Here is an 18681-nt window from a genome sequence, read left to right as displayed (position 1 = left end):
GGTCATTCCCTCATACCTCAGCCATCCTCCTTAACTAAGCATTCTCATCTGTTACTCATCTCAGGATGTCTGTCTCAAACTAGCTTCCTTTCTCTTAACCTTCCCTCCCAGACAGCCAATCAAGCACTCATCTCCTCCCCTTGTTCCTCTGGACCCAGGCTCCTACCATTCAAATGCAGGCATTGTGATCTTACCACATTGCTCTTAAAAAAGTGTCTAAACTCCCGATAGTCTCAGGAGACCATGCAAGAATTCAGGCCCACGCTGCTCAAACTCAACTGAGAATTGTGTGAGTGCAGGAGGCAGCTGTTCCACTGAGGCCAGTAACTACAACCAAATTTCCAGTCCTGGTATAGGCCATTAGGCCTTTCTAAAAAGCTCTAGCAGTGCTGCCCATTGTTGAAGCACAATCACACAATCCACTCATGTTAGCCAAGCCTGCCCAAGTTCCAACATATGAATCTTGTAGTTTTTAGTAGCGCGCGCACACACACACAAAAAATTAAAAACCACCCCACCCCCACACACATAACTATCCATCTATACAGCAACAAACAGCAATCATTTGAATCTCACCTGTGTCGTTTTACCAGAGCCTGTCTCACCGACTAGCACAAAGGACTGATGCCTTGTTAAAATATCTGTAAACCGTTCCTTATACTCCCAAACAGGGAGCTGCAGCCGTTTCTTTAAAATCTCATAGTACCGTGGTGTATGTGGCAAATTAGTAAATGGATTGATGCCCTGTGGAAGTATTGCTGGTTTTACTGGTTTTAGACCTCCACTAATATATGCAGAATTGGATGAGGAACGTGAATCTCTGTCTTTGTCTCTGTCACGATCTCTGTCTCTGTCACGATCTCTCTCTCGGTCCTTTGAACGATCATCACGATCCCGGTCACGATCTCGATCCTTCCTAAAATTTACAAAAAGAAATACCATGTAAATAATTTTTCCAACAGATAGTTTTGTATGGTCAGGTACCATTATATTTACAGCAAGCACTTATCTGTACATGTACCAAGTAGGAAGTTAAGGTCTGAAACTGCTATATGTCTAAAATTGGATACTGTTCGATATGTGACAACAGGTCAGTCAGCATTTTCAGTGGCTGAAGCTAGAATGTGGAATAAGTTACCAAAACTGTACGTTTATGTAAAGCAGTGGGCTCAAACCCTTTGCAGGTCCACATTTTGGATTTGTAGGTAATTCGAGGACCGCAGAAAAAATAGTTAATGTCTTATTAAAGAAATGACAATTTTGCATGAGGTAAAACTCTTTATAGTATATAAATCTTTCCTTTTGGCCATATCTTAATAATAATATTGTAATTTATAGCTAAAGAGACATATGATGAAAAAACTGTTTTATTTTACTTTTGTGATTATGATAAACATACCGAGGACCTCAAAATAGTACCTGGCGGGCCACAAGTTTGAGACCACTGATGTAAAGGTATTGATCAGTTTTGTAAACTGCTTAAAAACTAATTTGTGCAAGCTTTCTACGATTATTGAATATGGAACTAGACTATGGTTATCACATGTTGCTGATACTTGTATGATGTGTCTAGAACAGGGGTGGGCAAACTGACTCATAGGCCACAATGGGTTCTTAAATTTGACAGAGGGGCTGGACCAAGAGCATCTTTCTATACCTCCATCTCCCTGTGCAACAGAACATAGTAACATAGTAGATGACAGCAGATAAAGACCCAAATGGTCCATCCAGTCTGCCCAACCTGATTCAATTTAAATTTTTAAATTTTTTCTTCTTAGCTATTTCTGGGCAAGAATCCAAAGCTCTACCCGGTACTGTGCTTGGGTTCTTACTGCCGAAATCTCCGTTAAAACCTACTCCAGCCCATCTACACCCTCCTAGCCATTGAAGCCCTCCCCAGCCCATCCTCCACCAAATGGCCATATATAGACACAGACCGTGCAAGTCTGCCCAGTACTGGCCTTAGTTCAATTTTTAATATTATTTTCTGATTCTAGATCCTCTGTGTTCATCCCACGCTTCTTTGAACTCAGTCACAGTTTTACTCTCCACCACCTCTCTCGGGAGCGCATTCCATGCATCCACCACCCTCTCCGTAAAGTAGAATTTCCTAACATTGCCTTTGAATCTACCACCCCTCAACCTCAAATTATGTCCTCTGGTTTTACCATTTTCCTTTCTCTGCAAAAGATTATGTTCAAGTATTTGAACGTCTGAATCATATCTCCCCTGTCTCTCCTTTCCTCTAGGGTATACATATTCAGGGCTTCCAGTCTCTCCTCATACATCTTCTGGCGCAAGCCTCCTATCATTTTCGTCGCCCTCCTCTGGTACCGCTTCAAGTCTTCTTACGTCCTTCGCCAGATACGGTCTCCAAAACTGAACACAATACTCCAAGTGCACAATACTCCAAGTGGGGCCTTACCAATGACCTGTACAGGGGCATCAACACCTTCTTCCTTCTAGTGGCTATGCCTCTCTTTATACAGCCCAGCATCCTTCTGGCAGCAGCAAATGCCTTATCACACTGTTTTTTCGCCTTTAGATCTTCGGACACTATCACCTCAAGGTCCCTCTCCCCGTCCGTGCACATCAGCTTCTCTCCTCCTAGCATATACGGTTCCTTCCGATTATTAATCCCCAAATGCATTACTCTGCATTGAATTTTAGTTGCCAAGCATTAGACCAGCGGTCTCAAACATGTGGCCAGGTGCTATTTTGTGGCCCGCGGTTTGGACACAATCAAAACAGCATTTCTCTTCCCCCTTCCCTTCCTTTTGGAGCAGCAGCGCGTCTGGCCGGCTCAGTCGATCGTTCAGCAACACTTCCATTATTTTTCCAACAACTGAAGTGAGGCTCACCGGCCTATAGTTTCCTGCTTCATCCCTGTGACTTTTATGAATAGGGACCACATCCGCTCTCCTTCAATCCCCAAGAATCACTCCCGTCTCCAGAGATTTGTTGAACAAGTCTTTAATAGGACTCGCCAGAACCTCTCTGAGCTCCCTTAGTATCCTGGGATGGTACTGATCAATACCATCACTTTGTCCACCTTCAGTTTTTCAAGTTGCTCATAAACACTCTCCTCCGTGATCGGCGCAAAATCTACTCCATTTTCTCGTGTAACTTTGCCAGACAATCTCGGTCCTTCTCCTGGATTTTCTTCTGTGAACACAGAACAGAAGTATTTGTTTAGCACATTTGCTTTTTCCTCATCACTCTCCACATATCGGTTCCCAGCATCTTTTAGTTTAGTAATTCCATTTTTCATCTTTCTCCTTTCACTAATATATCTGAAAAAATTTTTGTCTCCCTTTTTTACATTTTTAGCCATTTGTTCTTCCGCCTGTGCTTTCGCTAGACGTATCCCTCTCTTGGCTTCTTTCAGTTTCACCCTGTAGTCCTTTCTGCACTCCTCTTCTTGGTTTTTTTTATATTTCACGCACGCCAACTCTTTCACCTTTATTTTCTCCGCCACCAGTTTGGAAAACCATATCGACTTCCTTTTTCTCTTGTTTTTACTGATTTTCTTCACATAAAGGTCCGTAGCCATTTTTATTGCTCCTTTCAGCTTAGACCACTGTCTTTCCACTTCTCTTATGTCCTCCCATCCTAATAGCTCTTTCTTCAGGTACTCTCCCATTGCATTAAAGTCCGTACGTTTGAAATCTAGGACTTTAAGTAACGTGCAGCCGCTCTCCACTTTAGCCGTTATATCAAATCAAACCATTTGATGATCGCTACTTCCCAGGTGAGCACCCACTGGAACATTAGAGATACTCTCTCCATTTGTGAGGACCAGATCCAATATCGCTTTTTCCCTTGTGGGTTCCGTCACCATTTGTCTGAGCAGAGCCTCTTGAAAGGCATCCACAATCTCCCTACTTCTTTCCGATTCCGCTGACGGAACATTCCAGTCCGCATCTGGCAGGTTGAAATCTTCCAACAGCAGAACCTCCTCTTTCCTTCCAAACTTTTGGATAGCCACAATCAGATCCTTATCAATTTGCTGCGATTAAGTCGGCGGTCTGTAGACTACACCCACGTAGATAGAAGTTCCATCTTCTCTTTTCAGAACGATCCATATCGCTTCTTCCTTTCCCAAGGTCTCTTGCATTTCGGTCGCTTGGATATTGATCTTTACATAGAGAGCTACTCCTCTACCTTTTTTACCATCTCTGTCCTTCCTAAAAAGAACCCTTACCCAGCTTTCAACCTTCCATCCCTTGTGCAGCAAAACACTTGAGCACCTGCCCCTGCCGCAGAACCCCCGCTGACCCTCCAATCCTTCCCTCCCATCCGAAGCCCACCGACCGCAAGCCCTACATAACTCCCTCCAGAGCAGAGTCAGGCTGGCAGCACTCTAAACAGGCTGCTTCATGGCCTTCTCTCGTCAGGGCCTTCCGTGTGCCTTGTTACTGAAGACATCATCAGTGATGCGGCACAAGAAATTTCCCGATGAGAGAAGGCTGCGAAACAGCCTGTTAAGAGTGCTGCCAGCCCGAAGCTGCTCTGGAGGGAGGTATTTAGGGCTCACGGTTGATGGGGTTTGGTCGGCAGGATGGATTAAAAAACTAAACTGGCCGGATATGGCTGCAGGCCATAGTTTGCCCATATCTGATCTAGAATTTTATGAATGTTACTTATAACTCGCCTAGGTCTTGTGTGAGAGATTTATTCTATTTATTTAAAAAATGTGTCAAACTCCAATCCTTTTCTGTCAAATTTCTCTGTAACTAAGTATCAAACACTTAGTATGGCTGGCTTCAATTATACTTTTAAAAGGATCCTGCATTTTGCAAGAAGCTCTTTAGAATAAGAATTTTAATAATGATTACAATTTTTAACATCCACATGTTAATGAAAAATCTATCACATTACACTAGCCTTGGGGTGATTCCATGTCAAGTGGTCCAATAGTAAAAGTTATCCCTACTCAATCTCCTCCAAATTGAATAACATTTTGTGTGGATGCTCCCTATAGCTGCAAATAAAACCATGTAAAATTTTTCAGCTGGATCTCTATTGGTTTGAGACCTAGAGGCTATCAAATGTAGGTTATTTTCAGAGTGCTGTGCTCTGTGTAACACAAAATGGCAACTCTGTCCAGCTGCTACAGCCCAACAAAGCATTCCAAGAGATTTGAAACATTGTGGATTACTACAACTCCTGGCACTAACTTCATGTGCAAAGTTTGGAATGCAACATTAGTTTACTTCCCTTTTATGAGCCATATAAAAGATATTTAATGCCTACTTTGACTCCTCATTGCTCCTGACCTGTATTTCGATTCAAGTCATAAATGTACCAGCAGTCATGGCATGCACATAGAAAGAATTTGCATTAAGAGGCTTTGCAGCCAATTGGAAGTAAAGATATAATTACACAAAAAAATTAGATTAGTGCTTTATACAAATTTTGACCATTTTTTGGGGTGCAAATATCATCCAAATTTTTTTTAATCTCACTTTCAAAAGCACCTTTTTTGCTACAAAAGCCATTCTATTTCATATTTGACCTGGCCTTGCTTTGGCCAGAAGCTAGGTCTCAAATGCATGCACATCACACCCTTACTTAAAGAATCTCATTGGCTTCCTGTAGCACACCGCATTTTATTTAAGATATGCCTACTCACGTTTAAAACTCTCATTTTTCAAAATCCCGCTTTTATCCATAGAGTCTTAATTCCATATACCACTTCTAGAACATTGAGATCACAGGATCAACATCTATTGACCATTCCCTCGTTAAAAATCATTAATACTAGACGGCTCACTATTTTTTCAGTGACAGCTCCTCAGTCCTGGAATGATCTCCCAATACATATAAGAGAAGAAAAGAACCTTGAAAAATTTAAGATTAAGCTCAAAAGTTTCCTTTTTAACGATGCTTTTAGTGAATAATGATCTTTTATTATTTTTTATCCACTTTTTTACTGTCTTTCTTCCCCCCCCATGTTTTTACCTTTATATTTTGAATTTAATATAGAATGTAACCATTAATGAACTTTCCCGTTGTTTCAATATAGTACTTAACAACTTAATTCTTATTTTAAATTGTGTTTGTTTTTGTAACATTGTTTATTTATACAATATTTTACCTATGTTTATAATTATTTGTATTATTTTGTACATCGCCTTGAATGTAGAGAAGGCGATTAATCAAATTATTTAATAAACTTGGAAACTTGGCATTATTTACATGCTTATACATGCAATGGTAAAAAAAAAGAGCATCTTTGGCATCCTATTGTATAATATGCAAATGAGCTAGACGTGTGAAATTGCATGGTGCAGCTAAGCTTGTTGGGCTTGCTATGCTAACTCAGGTTACTACATCCACTGCTTTCACATAGTTGTAAATTGCCATCAAAATGGACAATGTTGACGATTTACTGCAAGTTGAATAAGAGGTTCCTAGCTGCACATCTCCAATTTTAATAAAATTTAGTGACATAGTAGCCCTGGCAAACTTACTAGCTATCAATGTGCCTTGGTTTACAAGTTAATATAATCCAAATACGATTCAAAATTAACATTTCACATTCTTACTGCAAATTTTACAACTCTTGCTGATGAAGCAGATTATGAAATTTCTTATGAAATTTCTGCTCACTATAATTCTAGAAAAATTAAGATCAGACAAAATCACTTCACACTTCCTTTCATCTCTCATCTTGACCAGTGATAGCTCATGATTTGCTTTTCCATGCCCACTCATTCCAATTTTTTAAAAAGGATCTTGCTTGAACCAAAAATCAGTTGCATAATACCTTCCTACTGCTCATTTAAAATTTAGTACCTGGAAGACCGAGTGATTGTGATGGGGGGGGGGGGGTTCAGGTTCTCTTATGTAGCTATTTAACTGTGGTGTTGAAGTCTTCAATGTTTTTGGGTTAACTGGTAGAGAATGACATAGTGGCTGTTACCCACGGCTAGACGCAGGTAACCCGCCAAAATGGTGGGGTAAAAAACAGTGTTCACCACAGCTATAGGGCAAGGCCATTCACCACCCCGTGGAGCAGTGAATGGCCTTGTCCCCGCAGTTAAGGGAGGGAACACGTGCGGTCAGCAGTCATGCTCCCTCCCTCCTTACTGAACGCCTCCGCTGCCGCCGCCCAGTCCAAACATCTCCTTCCCTCTGTACATCTGATATTTGGGCTGAAGAAAAGTGATCATGTTAGTCCCTACTATAGACTGCTGCACTGGTTGCCGGTAGAGGCACGAGTAATGTTTAAATTCTCTTGCATTTGCTTTAAGCTGGTTTGAGGATTGGCCCCCTACCTAAGAGGATAACCAGAAATTGTAATTTATTTGTCTACCCAAAAATTACTGATTGTAGATACAGGTCTTTTCTGGATGGGACTTTTATGTTTCAAGCAAGTAAGCAGCAGTCCTGGTTGGGTAATTACATCAGTGGAGCCAGGATTTACGAAGCATTTTGGAAAGAAATTAAGACTGTATTGTTTGATAAATTCATTTCCTAAATAGAAGTTATATTAATAACAATAATTCTATTCTGACTATTCTTAAGAAATATGTTGTACTTTTGCTATTTATATTTTGTACTTCGCTGATTGTCCAGCAATCTTCGGTGTAAACCGCCTAGAAATTGTCTGATTGTGGCAATATAGAAGAATAAAGTTATGTTATCATCGCTGCTGCCCCGTCCAAGCATCTCCCTTACTCCCTCCCTGCCCCTTACCTTCGTGGCGGGTGATTTCTAAATTTCCTTCCGAGCAGCCGGAGCGTTGAAGTTGCATGTGGCTGCCGTAAAGGTCATCTCTGACATAACCGGAAGTTGCATCAGAGATGACCTTTCCTGCAGCCACACGCAACTTCAACGCTCCGGCTGCTCATAGGAAGGAAATCTAGAAATCGCCTGCCACGAAGGTACAGAACAGGGAGGGAGAAAGGAAGGAAAGGCGGGGTGGGGAGGAACAGACGCTGAAGGAAATTGGGGAAGGTGGGGTGGGAAGGAACAGACGCTGAAGAGAACTGGGGAAGGTGGCGTGGGGAGGAGCAGATGCTGAAGGGAAATGGAGAAGAGAGAGTGGGGGAAGAGCGAGTGGAGAGAAGGCGCTTAAGGGAAATGGGGAACAGAGAGTGGGGAGAAGACAGAGATGCCAGACTATGGGGGGAGCGGAGGGAAAGAGATGGGTGCCAGACCAATTGGGGGGGGGTGGAGGGAGAGATGGAAGAGGCACAGTAACAGAGCAAATGGAAGATGCAGAGAGAAGGCAGACAGTGGATGGAAGGAACTGAATGAGGAGAAGATGAGGAAAGCAGAACCCAGACAACAAAGGTAGAAAAAAAAAATTCTATTTATTTTCCTTTTTTTTTTGCTTTAGGCTAAAGTAGTATATTAGTTGTTTTGATAAAAATTTATAAACAAAGCCCTTCCAGCTGAACATCTCTTTCTCTAGTTCAGCAGGCAGAACTTTGATTTATAAGGAATAAGCTAAATATTGCAGTACTGAGTCTTGTATGGATGCTGTGGGGACAGTAGTGACGGGGGAGGGACAGGGACAAATTTTTTCCCTATGTCATTCTCTAGTAACTGGCACTGGTTTGCTTTTGAACCATGTCCTTCACCCTCTTAAATCTTGATTTTTTTTCTTCCTAGTCTCACCCCTCTTGCCATGTTCATCCTTTCCCTCACCCCTTAGTACATCTTCCCTCCAGCTTGATTCTCTCTTCTTTTCTAAAAGGTTTCATTCCATGGACATTCCCAATAAATAGCAGATCGGTTACAGGCTTTGAAGATCTAACTTCTAACCTGGGCAGAAACTGTGCCCTAGATGCAGGCAAGATATGATTAAGACTCATCAGATGAGATACATTGGACTCTGCAGACAAGGCTAATTTCAGCCTCGTACAATCACCACTTTAGTTCCAAAAAGTCAGTAAAAAAACTCAAAGGCTATGCAAGGAAAAATTATGCCTTACCTATTAATTTTCTTTCCTTTAGACAAAACAGATGAATCCAGAGACTAGTAGGATACCGCACATCTACCAGCAGGTGAAGATAGAAAAATGAATTGCAGGTGCTCCTCTTGGATGGAAGCCCTTCAGTATCACTCCTTGCCCAAGCATCAGGAACCACACCGCTGCATGTATATACAAAAAACTTCTTTCCCAGAACAAAGTCCACTCATGGACCAACAACAACAAAAAAGCAACTGCAACAACTAAGCGAAAAAACACGAAAAATCTCAAACCCTGAATGGATGGGGCTCTGGATTCATCTGCTGTGTCTAAAGGAAAGAAAATTAACAAGTAAGGCATAATTTTTCCTTCCTTAGCAACAGCAGCAGATGAATCCGGAGACTAGTTGAATGTAGCAAAGCAATCCTCAGCAGGCAGGGAAGCCAACGCAGCCTCTGTGATAACCAAAGCACCAAATGCAGACTCCCCATGCACAGTCACATCCAAACAATAATGCTTGGAGAATGTATTTAAGGAGGACCACGTGGCGGCCCTACAAATCTTCTCTAAGGAAAAGCCTCTGGGCTCCACCCAAGAAGTCGTGATCGCTCTAGTGAAGTGCACGCACAAATCCAGTGGAACCAGCTTACCAGCTGGCAAGTATGCAGAAGAAACAGTCTCCCTGACCCAACGGGTCACCAAAACCTTGGAAGCCGCCAAGCCCTTCTTAGGGCCCGAGAACAAGACAAAGAGGTGATGCAACTGCCTAAAGTCATTAGAAACTTGAAGATAGTGTAACAGCATCCTATGCATATCGAGAAGGTGCAAAGTCCAGAAGTGTGACGGAGAGAAACAAAGACTGATTGACATGAAAAGAAGAAACCACCTTAGGAAGGAAGAAAGGAACCGGCCGTACTGACACCCTAGCAGCTGTGAAACGCAGAAAGGTGTAGGGATGGAGGTCTGATAAGTTCTGATCCAAGGCATAAGAACACAGGCAAGGTCAGCACACAGGCAGTTCTGAACCAGGCTAGGTCGGCACACGGATCTAGGCCCTGAGTAAGAATTAAGCCCCTGTGAAAGAATTATTAATTATTCCCATTCCTCTCCCTTCTTGCCATGCAGCCATTCTAAATAAAGGAAAATGCTAGCATCTTGTCACAAGGCCCTTGTCACATATTAACCTGATACAGGTTTATCCTTATCCCTTATATGGGCAACAATCAGACTTTGCCTACGTGCAGGCCCTGAGCTTAAGGCTAATTAAGATAGTTTAAGGAGTATGCATTATAACCTTTGGACTGTCACATGCTTATCTTATTTGAGCTGTCCTTTTTTGGAAAGGACATCAGCTGACAGGCACTGCATATGTGCAAAGACTTAGGCTCTGTCCACTTGTTAATCAGGCCCTTGTCTAAGTGCTGAGTTGGAGAATGATCACGAGGTATAGGGAGAGTGATCACAATGTATAAGCATGTATCTTTCTTTGTATCCACCAATGTAAAAGCATGTACCTTTGTACCCACCAATCATGAGATGTGTAAACGAGGGAGTTACTAGAAGCATAATAAAAAGGGACTCGGAGCTAGCCCCTGGCAGCGCCTCCTTCCCGACTCTAAGACTGCGTGTGTATTTCCTGTGTGGTATTCCTACAGAAAGGGATGCCTGCAGGACAAAGCCTGCAGCTCAGACACGCAACGTGCCAATGTCAGAATCACCAGAAAGACCGTCTTCAAGGTGATATCTTTGAGGGAAGTCACACTCAATTTGAAGGGGGCACCCTGCAAACCACAAAGCACCAGGTGAAGGCTCCAGTCTGGACAGGGCCTCCGCAAAGGAGGATGAAGACATCGCACCCCTTTCAGAATGTGTACATCAGGCTTAGAAGCCAAGGCAATGGCCACCATTTGAAACTAGAGGGAATTGTATGTCAACCCTTTAGATACTCCGTTCTGTAAGAAGTCTAGAATATGAGATAGAGAAGCCTGGAAAGGGGAAAGATTCCACTGACTACACCATGACTTGAAAACTCTCCACACCAGGGCATAAGCTGTAGACATAGACCTCTTCTTTGCCTGCAGCAGAGTAGAAATAACCTGTTCCAAAAATCCCTTATGCCTCAGCCTTGACCGCTCAATACCCAGACCATAAGACCAAAACAGGAGGAATCATCCATCTGTATCTGACCCTGCGTTAGCACATCTGGAATTACCGGCAGCTGAAAAGGAACCCCCATCGCCAGACCCAGCAGATCCACATACCAAGGACGGCACAGCCAAGGACTACTTTTCCCCTGAAGTAAGCAACCCAATGTAACATTTGGCCTATCATCTGCCAGAGGGGAAAGACATACAGAAGGCTTTCTGGAGGCCACGGGAGAGCCAACGCATCCACCCCCTCGGAAGATGGTTCTCGACCATCTGCTAAAGAAACAAGGAAGTTTTGCATTTCAAACCAAGGCCATGAGGTCCAACTCTGAATGCCCCCACCTTTGAACTATGAGCTGGAACACCTCCTGCAACAGTTCCCACTCTTCTGGATCTAGAAGATTTCAGCTGAAGAAATCCACCTGAATGTTGGCCAACCCCGCAACGTGAGCTGCCGGCAAAAGCAGAAGACATGACTCGGCCCACAGAAGCAGAGTCCGAGTCTCCTGAGCTAGTTGAGGGCTCCTTGTGCCGCCTTGCCTGATGTACACGACCAATGTGACACTGTGACCAATGAGGACCCTTGTCTGTCTGCCCTGAATCAGATTCTCAGGAGATTGATGAACACCAAGCCTCCCCCAGGGACCACAAACCCTGTGCCAATGCCTGCATGCACTGAGCCCCCCAGATTAGCATGTCATGACCACCAGCCACTCCGGAGTCGTAAGGGGCATTGCCTGGAACAGACTGGCACTGTCCAGCCACCAATCCATGCTGCGCAGGGCCTGGGGCGTCCAATGAAGGCGACGCTCGTAATCTTGAGACACCGGAGACCATAGCGAGAGAATAGACCACTGAAGACGCTTCATATGAAAGTGGGCCCAGGGAACTACCTTGAGAGCTGTCACCAAAGAGCCCCAAACCTGGACAAAATCCCACACCTGTGGGAGCAGCACCCAGATCAGCAAGCGAACCTGCGACTGCAACTTCATGCCCCTGTCCTTTGGCAGAAAGACCCTCCCCTGGGCCGTGTCGAATTCAACTCCCAGAAGCACCGACGACTGGGCAGGAACAAGGGAACTTTCCGAAAAGTTTAACACCCAGCCCAACGACTGTAGCAGAGAAATTACCCTCCGAGTAACCCGCAAACTTTCTTGACGGGAAGAAGCTCAGATCAACCAATTGTCCAAGTATTGGTGAACCCAGATGCCCTCTTTGCAAAGAAAGGCTGCCACCACCACCCATTACCTTGGAAAAGGTGCATGGCACCGTGGCCAAGCTGAAGGGCATTGCCCAAAACTGATAATGATGATCTAGAATCGCAAAGCACAGGAACCGTTGGTGTGGGAGCCAGATGGGGATATGCAAGTATGCTTCCTTGAAGTCCAGAGCCATAAGAAATTTGCCCGGTTGGACCGCAGCAATCACCAATCTGTCTCCATTCTGAATTGTCTGACATGGAGAAACTGACTGATTCGCTTGAGATCCAGAACTGGCCTGATAGACCCCCCCTTTCTTCAGCACTACAAAATAAATGGAATATCTCCCCTGTCCCCGTTGCTCCTGAGGCACTGGAACCACAGCCCCCATGTCCAGGAGTATCTGAGGGTGCTTTGTACTGATGCCACTTTGGCAGCTCCCGAACACGGGTTCACCAAGAAAATCTGCAATGGGAGAGGAGAACTCTAACCTGTAACTGTCTCAAATAATGTCTAAGATCCACTGGTTAGAAATGATCTTGGCCTACTGCATCATAAAGAAGAACAGCCGGCCCCATCACATCGACGGAGGGAGCCAAGATCCCCATCATTGAGAAGCACGGGAGGCCAGAGGACGGGATGACTGAAAGTTGGAGGCTTTAGCAGGATGAAAGAAACCCTTCTGAGGAAATTTCGGGTTAGAAGAGAGAGAAGACCCATAACAGGAAGGGTAAGACGGCTTACCGGGCCTATACCTCTTGGTATCTTTAAAACGTGGACAGATCGGCTGCGCCTTAAAGGAATTCTTAGGCTTATCCTCTGGCAAATGCTAGGATTTAGAATCCCTGAAATCCTTAACCAATCTCTCCAAATTCTCACCAAACAATAAATGGCCCTTAAATCCTTAACCAATCTCTCCAAATTCTCACCAAACAATAAATGGCCCTTAAACGGAAGGCGAACCAGCCGCAACTTAAAAGCCGCATCCACAGTCCAATGGCGAAGCCACAAGGACCGACGTGACACCACTGCCAGAGCCATCTGTTTAACCGAAGCGCAAATGATGTCATACAAGGCATCCACCAAGTACACCAAACCCGTCTCCACATCCAGGAACTCCGGAGGCAGGGCAGCACCAGTGCACCATTTGCTGCCCCACTTCAGACAGGCTCAAGCCGCATACAAAGTACACACCACTGCCTGCAAAGTCAGGGCTGCCACAAACAATGACTTAATTGATGCCTCCAGCTTTCGGTCCTGCATGCCTTCAAAGCAACCCCACTTCCACCAGAAGGGTGGTCTTTTTGGTAACCACCGCCACCAGCGTGTCCACTCTAGGTAATTGTAAACTCTCCGTCTCATCCAGCACCAGCAGGTACAACTGGCGCATCGCCTTTCCCACTCGTAATCCTGCCTCCGGAGAAGTCCACTGAGCCTCAATGAGCTCCTTCATGGTTTCACGAACCGGAAAGGACTTTGAGGGCTTCTTTGTGCCGGCCATGAGAGGGTAAGGTAGCGCCGACAACTGTGACATGTCCTGAGAAATCTGTAGCCCCTGGAGCACCTTAGTAATAAATGCGGGGAGCTCCTCTCTATAGAAAAGATGAAGGGCTGTGGATTAGTCTGCCTCATTCAACAGAGACTACCCTATGTCCAAATCATGCAGATCCTGCAAATCCACATCCATCACGGAGCTCATGAGAGGAGGAGACCTATCAGGGTTCACAGCAGGGGTGTGTGGCCAAGTTGGCGGCAGTGAGCTAAGCGGGTTGAGGTTGAGCTCTTGGATTTTGAATTTCTCCCCACAAAATGCTGCATACCATACGCAAAAGCACAATCCAAATGTGGCCCTTACCTTTGGATTTGTCTATGCTGATGCGCCAGACACTGCTTGACTTCACCGCCAGACCTCCTCTTGCTGCTGGAGTGCGAAGTGCCATGGCGTTGCCCTCCTGGGACTTGGAAGTTACGCCGGAGCTGGAAGTCTCTTTCTCACCTCCCGACCTCTCTTCCTCCATGTTCTGCGATGGAGACGTCTAAGCTTAAAGGAAGCACTACTCCTAAACGGTCTCTCTTTTTTTTTTTTTTAAACCAAATGGTAGATGTGCGGTATCCCCTCACTAGTCTCTGGAGTCATCTGCTGCTGTTGCTAAGGAAAGTGTAAAATAGGTCAAGCTTAAGATGCTATTGCAAGCTACATTGCAATCACAGATGGATTTGCTTCCACTAAAATACTGAAAAAGCAAAATATCAATTCATGCCCTAAATGCATTGATTATGACAGATTACTTGCGAAACACAAGGCAATGCTACAAATTGCAAATCATGCTAATAAAGTACAGATCCTTACAAAGTTGGACTACTGAGGTAACTATGCAGTATTTTAATGTATCATCCCGAATGGTAAAGCAGGCCAGAGGCCCTAAACGTGACAAAGGTGTCCTTGCAATGTCTGGAAAAAGGGCAGGGGAAGATCCTTTCAATTGACATTGAGCAAAGGGTCAAAATTTTCTATCAGTTCTAAGGGGGTGGTGCAGGTGGAGGTGTCTTGGTATGTACGGGCCGAGAGGTAGCTGAGGTATTTTGAACTTTTAATCAAGCGCAATATGATTCGCTCTCTGTACAAGGGTTAGCAGATGAGATGCATTTGGATAACATTCCAGCACCTAAGGTCAACAACTGCTATGCGCCCTCATTTCAGAAGATGAGGTGTCTTTGGTTATTCAGGCTAGTCGGTTCGTGAAAGCTCCTGGTCCTGATGGGTTTCGCTCAGTTTTATAAATTGCTGCAATCAAAAATTACCCCATATTGACCTCTACATTTAAGGCCTTTGTTCAGAGGGGATCTCTCTACCACCTTTGTTCCAGGTAGCTCAGAGTATAATCTCGTTATAACGGACTTCAAGGGACCTGGCAAACAATCCGTTATCAGAGTTGCATTTTTTAAAAACTTTATTTAGGTCAACTTGAAACAACAACATACAATCAATGAACAGAAGTCACTGCACAAGCATATCAGCAACATCAATAACAAAGCTCAGCAAAACATTGGTATGGCACGAAATGATTGCAAAACCAGAACACTAAAAAATGTTCTAAAGCAGGGGTGTCCAACCTTTTGGCTTCCCTGGGCCGCATTGGCCGGAAAAAATATTACTGGGGCCGTACAAACGCTTCAGCAAGACAGAGGAGGGAGCCAGCAAGATGGTAAACACTCGAGGGCAACAGAGGAAAACACTGCATCTCTCTCGACCGGGGCCACACAAATTACTTCACGGGGCTGCAGGTTGGACACCCCTGTTCTAAAGTATTATGTCACACTGTACTGGAAAGAAAAATGTCATTTTCTTCTGGGCTGCATTTCTTTCATATGTTTTAGTGATGTACGCATTTTGATACTGTATCACTGGCACGCCACATGCCTTATAGGCAGAACCTGCATGTCCGTTATAGCCGAACAAAACTTTTTAGGGCTCCAGGCGTAATTTTCTGGACTACAAAACATATTCTCTTTTAGACACAAAGGTCCTTTCAAGGTTCCAGGGGGTCGCTTTGTGGGATACAAGCGCTCTCAGCCTGCCTCCGCCTGTCCTACATGACCTCCCCAAAAATCACAATGACGCCAGAGAGCTGAGGGTGCCTCTACAGATAGGGTGTTGGCTCTCTGAGTTTCTGCTCTTTGTAGTGTCCTCCGGCTTCCCCCTGGCCTCCCGGTCTTACCTTCAGCTAATTATGGCAGCCTGCAGAGAGGATCGCCAGTGCTGTAGTGATCCTAGCAGGCTGCAGTCGTCCTCCACAGCACGTTCCCTCTGCCGTGATCCTGCCCCTGACGTCAAAGGAGGGGTGGGACTGATGCAGAGCAAACATGCTGTGGAGGTTGATGGCAGCCTGCTAGGATCAGCACAGCACCAGCAATCCTCTCTGCAGGCTGCCGTAATTAGCTGAAGGTAAGACCAGGAGGCCAGGGAGAAGCCAGAGGACGCTGTAAAGAAGGGGGGAATATTCAGGCCTTCGGGGGGGCATGGTGTAGAAGTACATGGAGGGAGGGTCCAAAGAGATGTGCATATTCTGGACTGGGGTGTGTGTGAGAAATAATGGATCTAAAAACAGAGGAGAGGGAGAAACATGGTGGACAATGGGATTTAGGGAGGGAAGGAATAGAAAGAGAGAAAAGTTGGACACAAGGGATGGTGTAGAGGAGGTTGAGATAGAGATACTGGATAGGAGGGTAGTTGGGAAACGGATGGGAGAGCTGGTGGACCCTAGGGTGGTGGGAAAGGAGGGAGAGATGCTGGATGAAAAGGTAGTTGAGAAATAAGAACATAAGCTGTGCCTCTACTGGGTCAGACCAGAGGTCCATCATGCCCAGCAGTCCGCTCACGCGGTGGCCCATCATGTCCAGGACCTGTATAGTAACCCTCTATCTATACCCTTCTATCCCATTTTCCTTCAGGAAATTGTCTAATCCCTTCTTGAACCCCAATGGTGGATCTGGGCATGGTAGGATCTATCGCTTGCCAGGGTCTCCTTTCTTCTTTCTCCGTGCTAACCATCCATCTTTGTCCTCCCCTTCCGTTCCCCTTCCCTCCCCTGGAGGTCTGGCACCTTTCCTTTTTTTCATCTCCAGCTGCAGGGATGGAGATGAAAAAAAGGAAAGATGCCAGACCTCCAAGGGAGGGAAGGGGAACGGAAGGGGAGGACAAAGATGGATGGTTAGCACGGAGAAGGAAGAAAGGAGACCCTGGCAAGCGAGTTATCAGAAGACAACCAGAGCCTAGAACCAAAATGATTTGAATAATGACCAGACAACAAAATGTAGAAAAAATAATTTTATTTTCTGTTTTGTGATTACAATTTGTCAGATTTGAAATTTGTATCCTGCCAGAGCTGATATTAGACCGCGAACATGAGCTAGCATTTAACAGAGAGAGGAAAAGTCTTTTTTGTTTACACCAAAGCACCAGTGTGGGTAGGAGAGGGCAAAGGAGGTGTGGTGGGTGAAGAGGCTATAAAATAAACCCACCAGGATGTTTGTAAAAAAGCACCCAATTGGGCAGGAGAATCGAATCAAAATTTTTTTTCCTGAATCAGACAGCACTAGGCTTCACCAAGCAAAGATGAGGCTGATATTAGCAAATAAACTTGATGGAGTTTGTTGAAGGGGGTAGAAAGGAATTGCACTAAGCAACCCCCAAGAAATATATTTGCAAGTATCTATCATCTTTGCAAAGAACAAATGACAATGCTACTCTTGAATTTAGCATGGATTTATAGCATGTTTCTGTTGTAAAATTGTTGAAAATGCTTGTGTGTAGCTTTCGAAGCATATGTCTGTATAGTTTACCCATCTCATTACTAGGGTATTTAGGCTCTAAAGTAGGGACCCTAAACTTTCAGAGAGGCTCACAAGGCATTCAACATCACCAAAAGGCCAGTTCCACTCAGGCCAAACAAATACACATAAAGAAGAAAAAAAAAAAAAAAAAAAGTGGTGAAAAGCCAAGAGAAAGTGACAGTTTAAAAAAGCACCCATACAGGTAGATTCTGCAATAATGTTATTAAGGTTTAACAAGATACAACAGGAGCAGGCTTGGCCCATTAACTGACATTAAACCAAATAGGCACAGCTTGTTGCCATACTGATTCACCCAAAATAGCCTATTAGAAACCAAGGAAGTTTAATTGACAAGAAGACTGCACCAGAGACACTGTGTTGAGTTAATCAAGATGGCGGCAGCCAAGGAAGTTTAATTGAGAAGAAGACTGCACCAGACACACTGTTTTGAGTTCATCAAGATGGCGGCAGCATGAGGAGGCAGTTTCGTTGCTGTCACATGATGCTTCCTCTTGTTAATTAAATTTCCTCGATTGTGATTTAAAATAAAAAAAAGAGCCAAGAGACACTTGACAGGTCATGAGGCTCTAGGAAGCCAATTACTCAAACATTATCAGCCTCACTTGTTTTGATTGCAGTCTAGTCTATTAATGGTTAAACAAGATGGGAGGGTCACACATTGAATTGGATTAATAAAAAATTATTACATGATCTTTATTAGAAGGTAGGAGACCTATAAGCAAAGAGGAAAAAAAGTTTCTCAGCTATTATTTAGGATATAGAAACATAGAAAATTACGGCAGAAAAGGGCCAAAGCCCATCAAGTCTACCCACTCTACTGACCCACCCCCCTAATACTACCTTCCTAGAGATCCCCTTCCTAATGACCCATCCCCTTAACTCTACCCTCTTAGAGATCCTACATGGGCATCCCATTTACTCTTAAAATCTGGAACGCCGCTGGCCTCGATCACTTGCACCGGAAGCTCATTCCAATGATCTATCACTCTTTCGGTGAAGAAATACTTCCTGGTGTCGCCACGAAATTTCTCGCCCCTGAGTTTTAGCGGATGC

The 18681-nt window shown here is 44.4% G+C and overlaps 1 protein-coding gene across 3 annotated transcripts in view; it reads right to left on the bottom strand.

Moving 5' to 3' along the window:
• The window catches only part of DHX15 (DEAH-box helicase 15), a 260868-nt gene that overhangs the window by 238857 nt on the left and 3330 nt on the right, over positions 1 to 18681 (bottom strand). For 2 of the 3 annotated variants that reach the window (XM_033948308.1, XM_033948298.1), the window contains exon 2: positions 577 to 916. In XM_033948308.1, the coding sequence (XP_033804199.1) occupies positions 577 to 916 (340 nt within the window). Of the gene's footprint in view, positions 1 to 576; positions 917 to 18681 lie in introns of those variants that run through there. The other variant, XM_033948319.1, reaches the window with a different exon arrangement.

Source organism: Geotrypetes seraphini, chromosome 1 (genome assembly GCF_902459505.1).
Source record: "Geotrypetes seraphini chromosome 1, aGeoSer1.1, whole genome shotgun sequence".
Classification (NCBI taxonomy): domain Eukaryota; kingdom Metazoa; phylum Chordata; class Amphibia; order Gymnophiona; family Dermophiidae; genus Geotrypetes; species Geotrypetes seraphini.
Note: the sequence above shows the minus strand (reverse complement) of the source record. Positions and strands in the feature narration are given on the sequence as shown.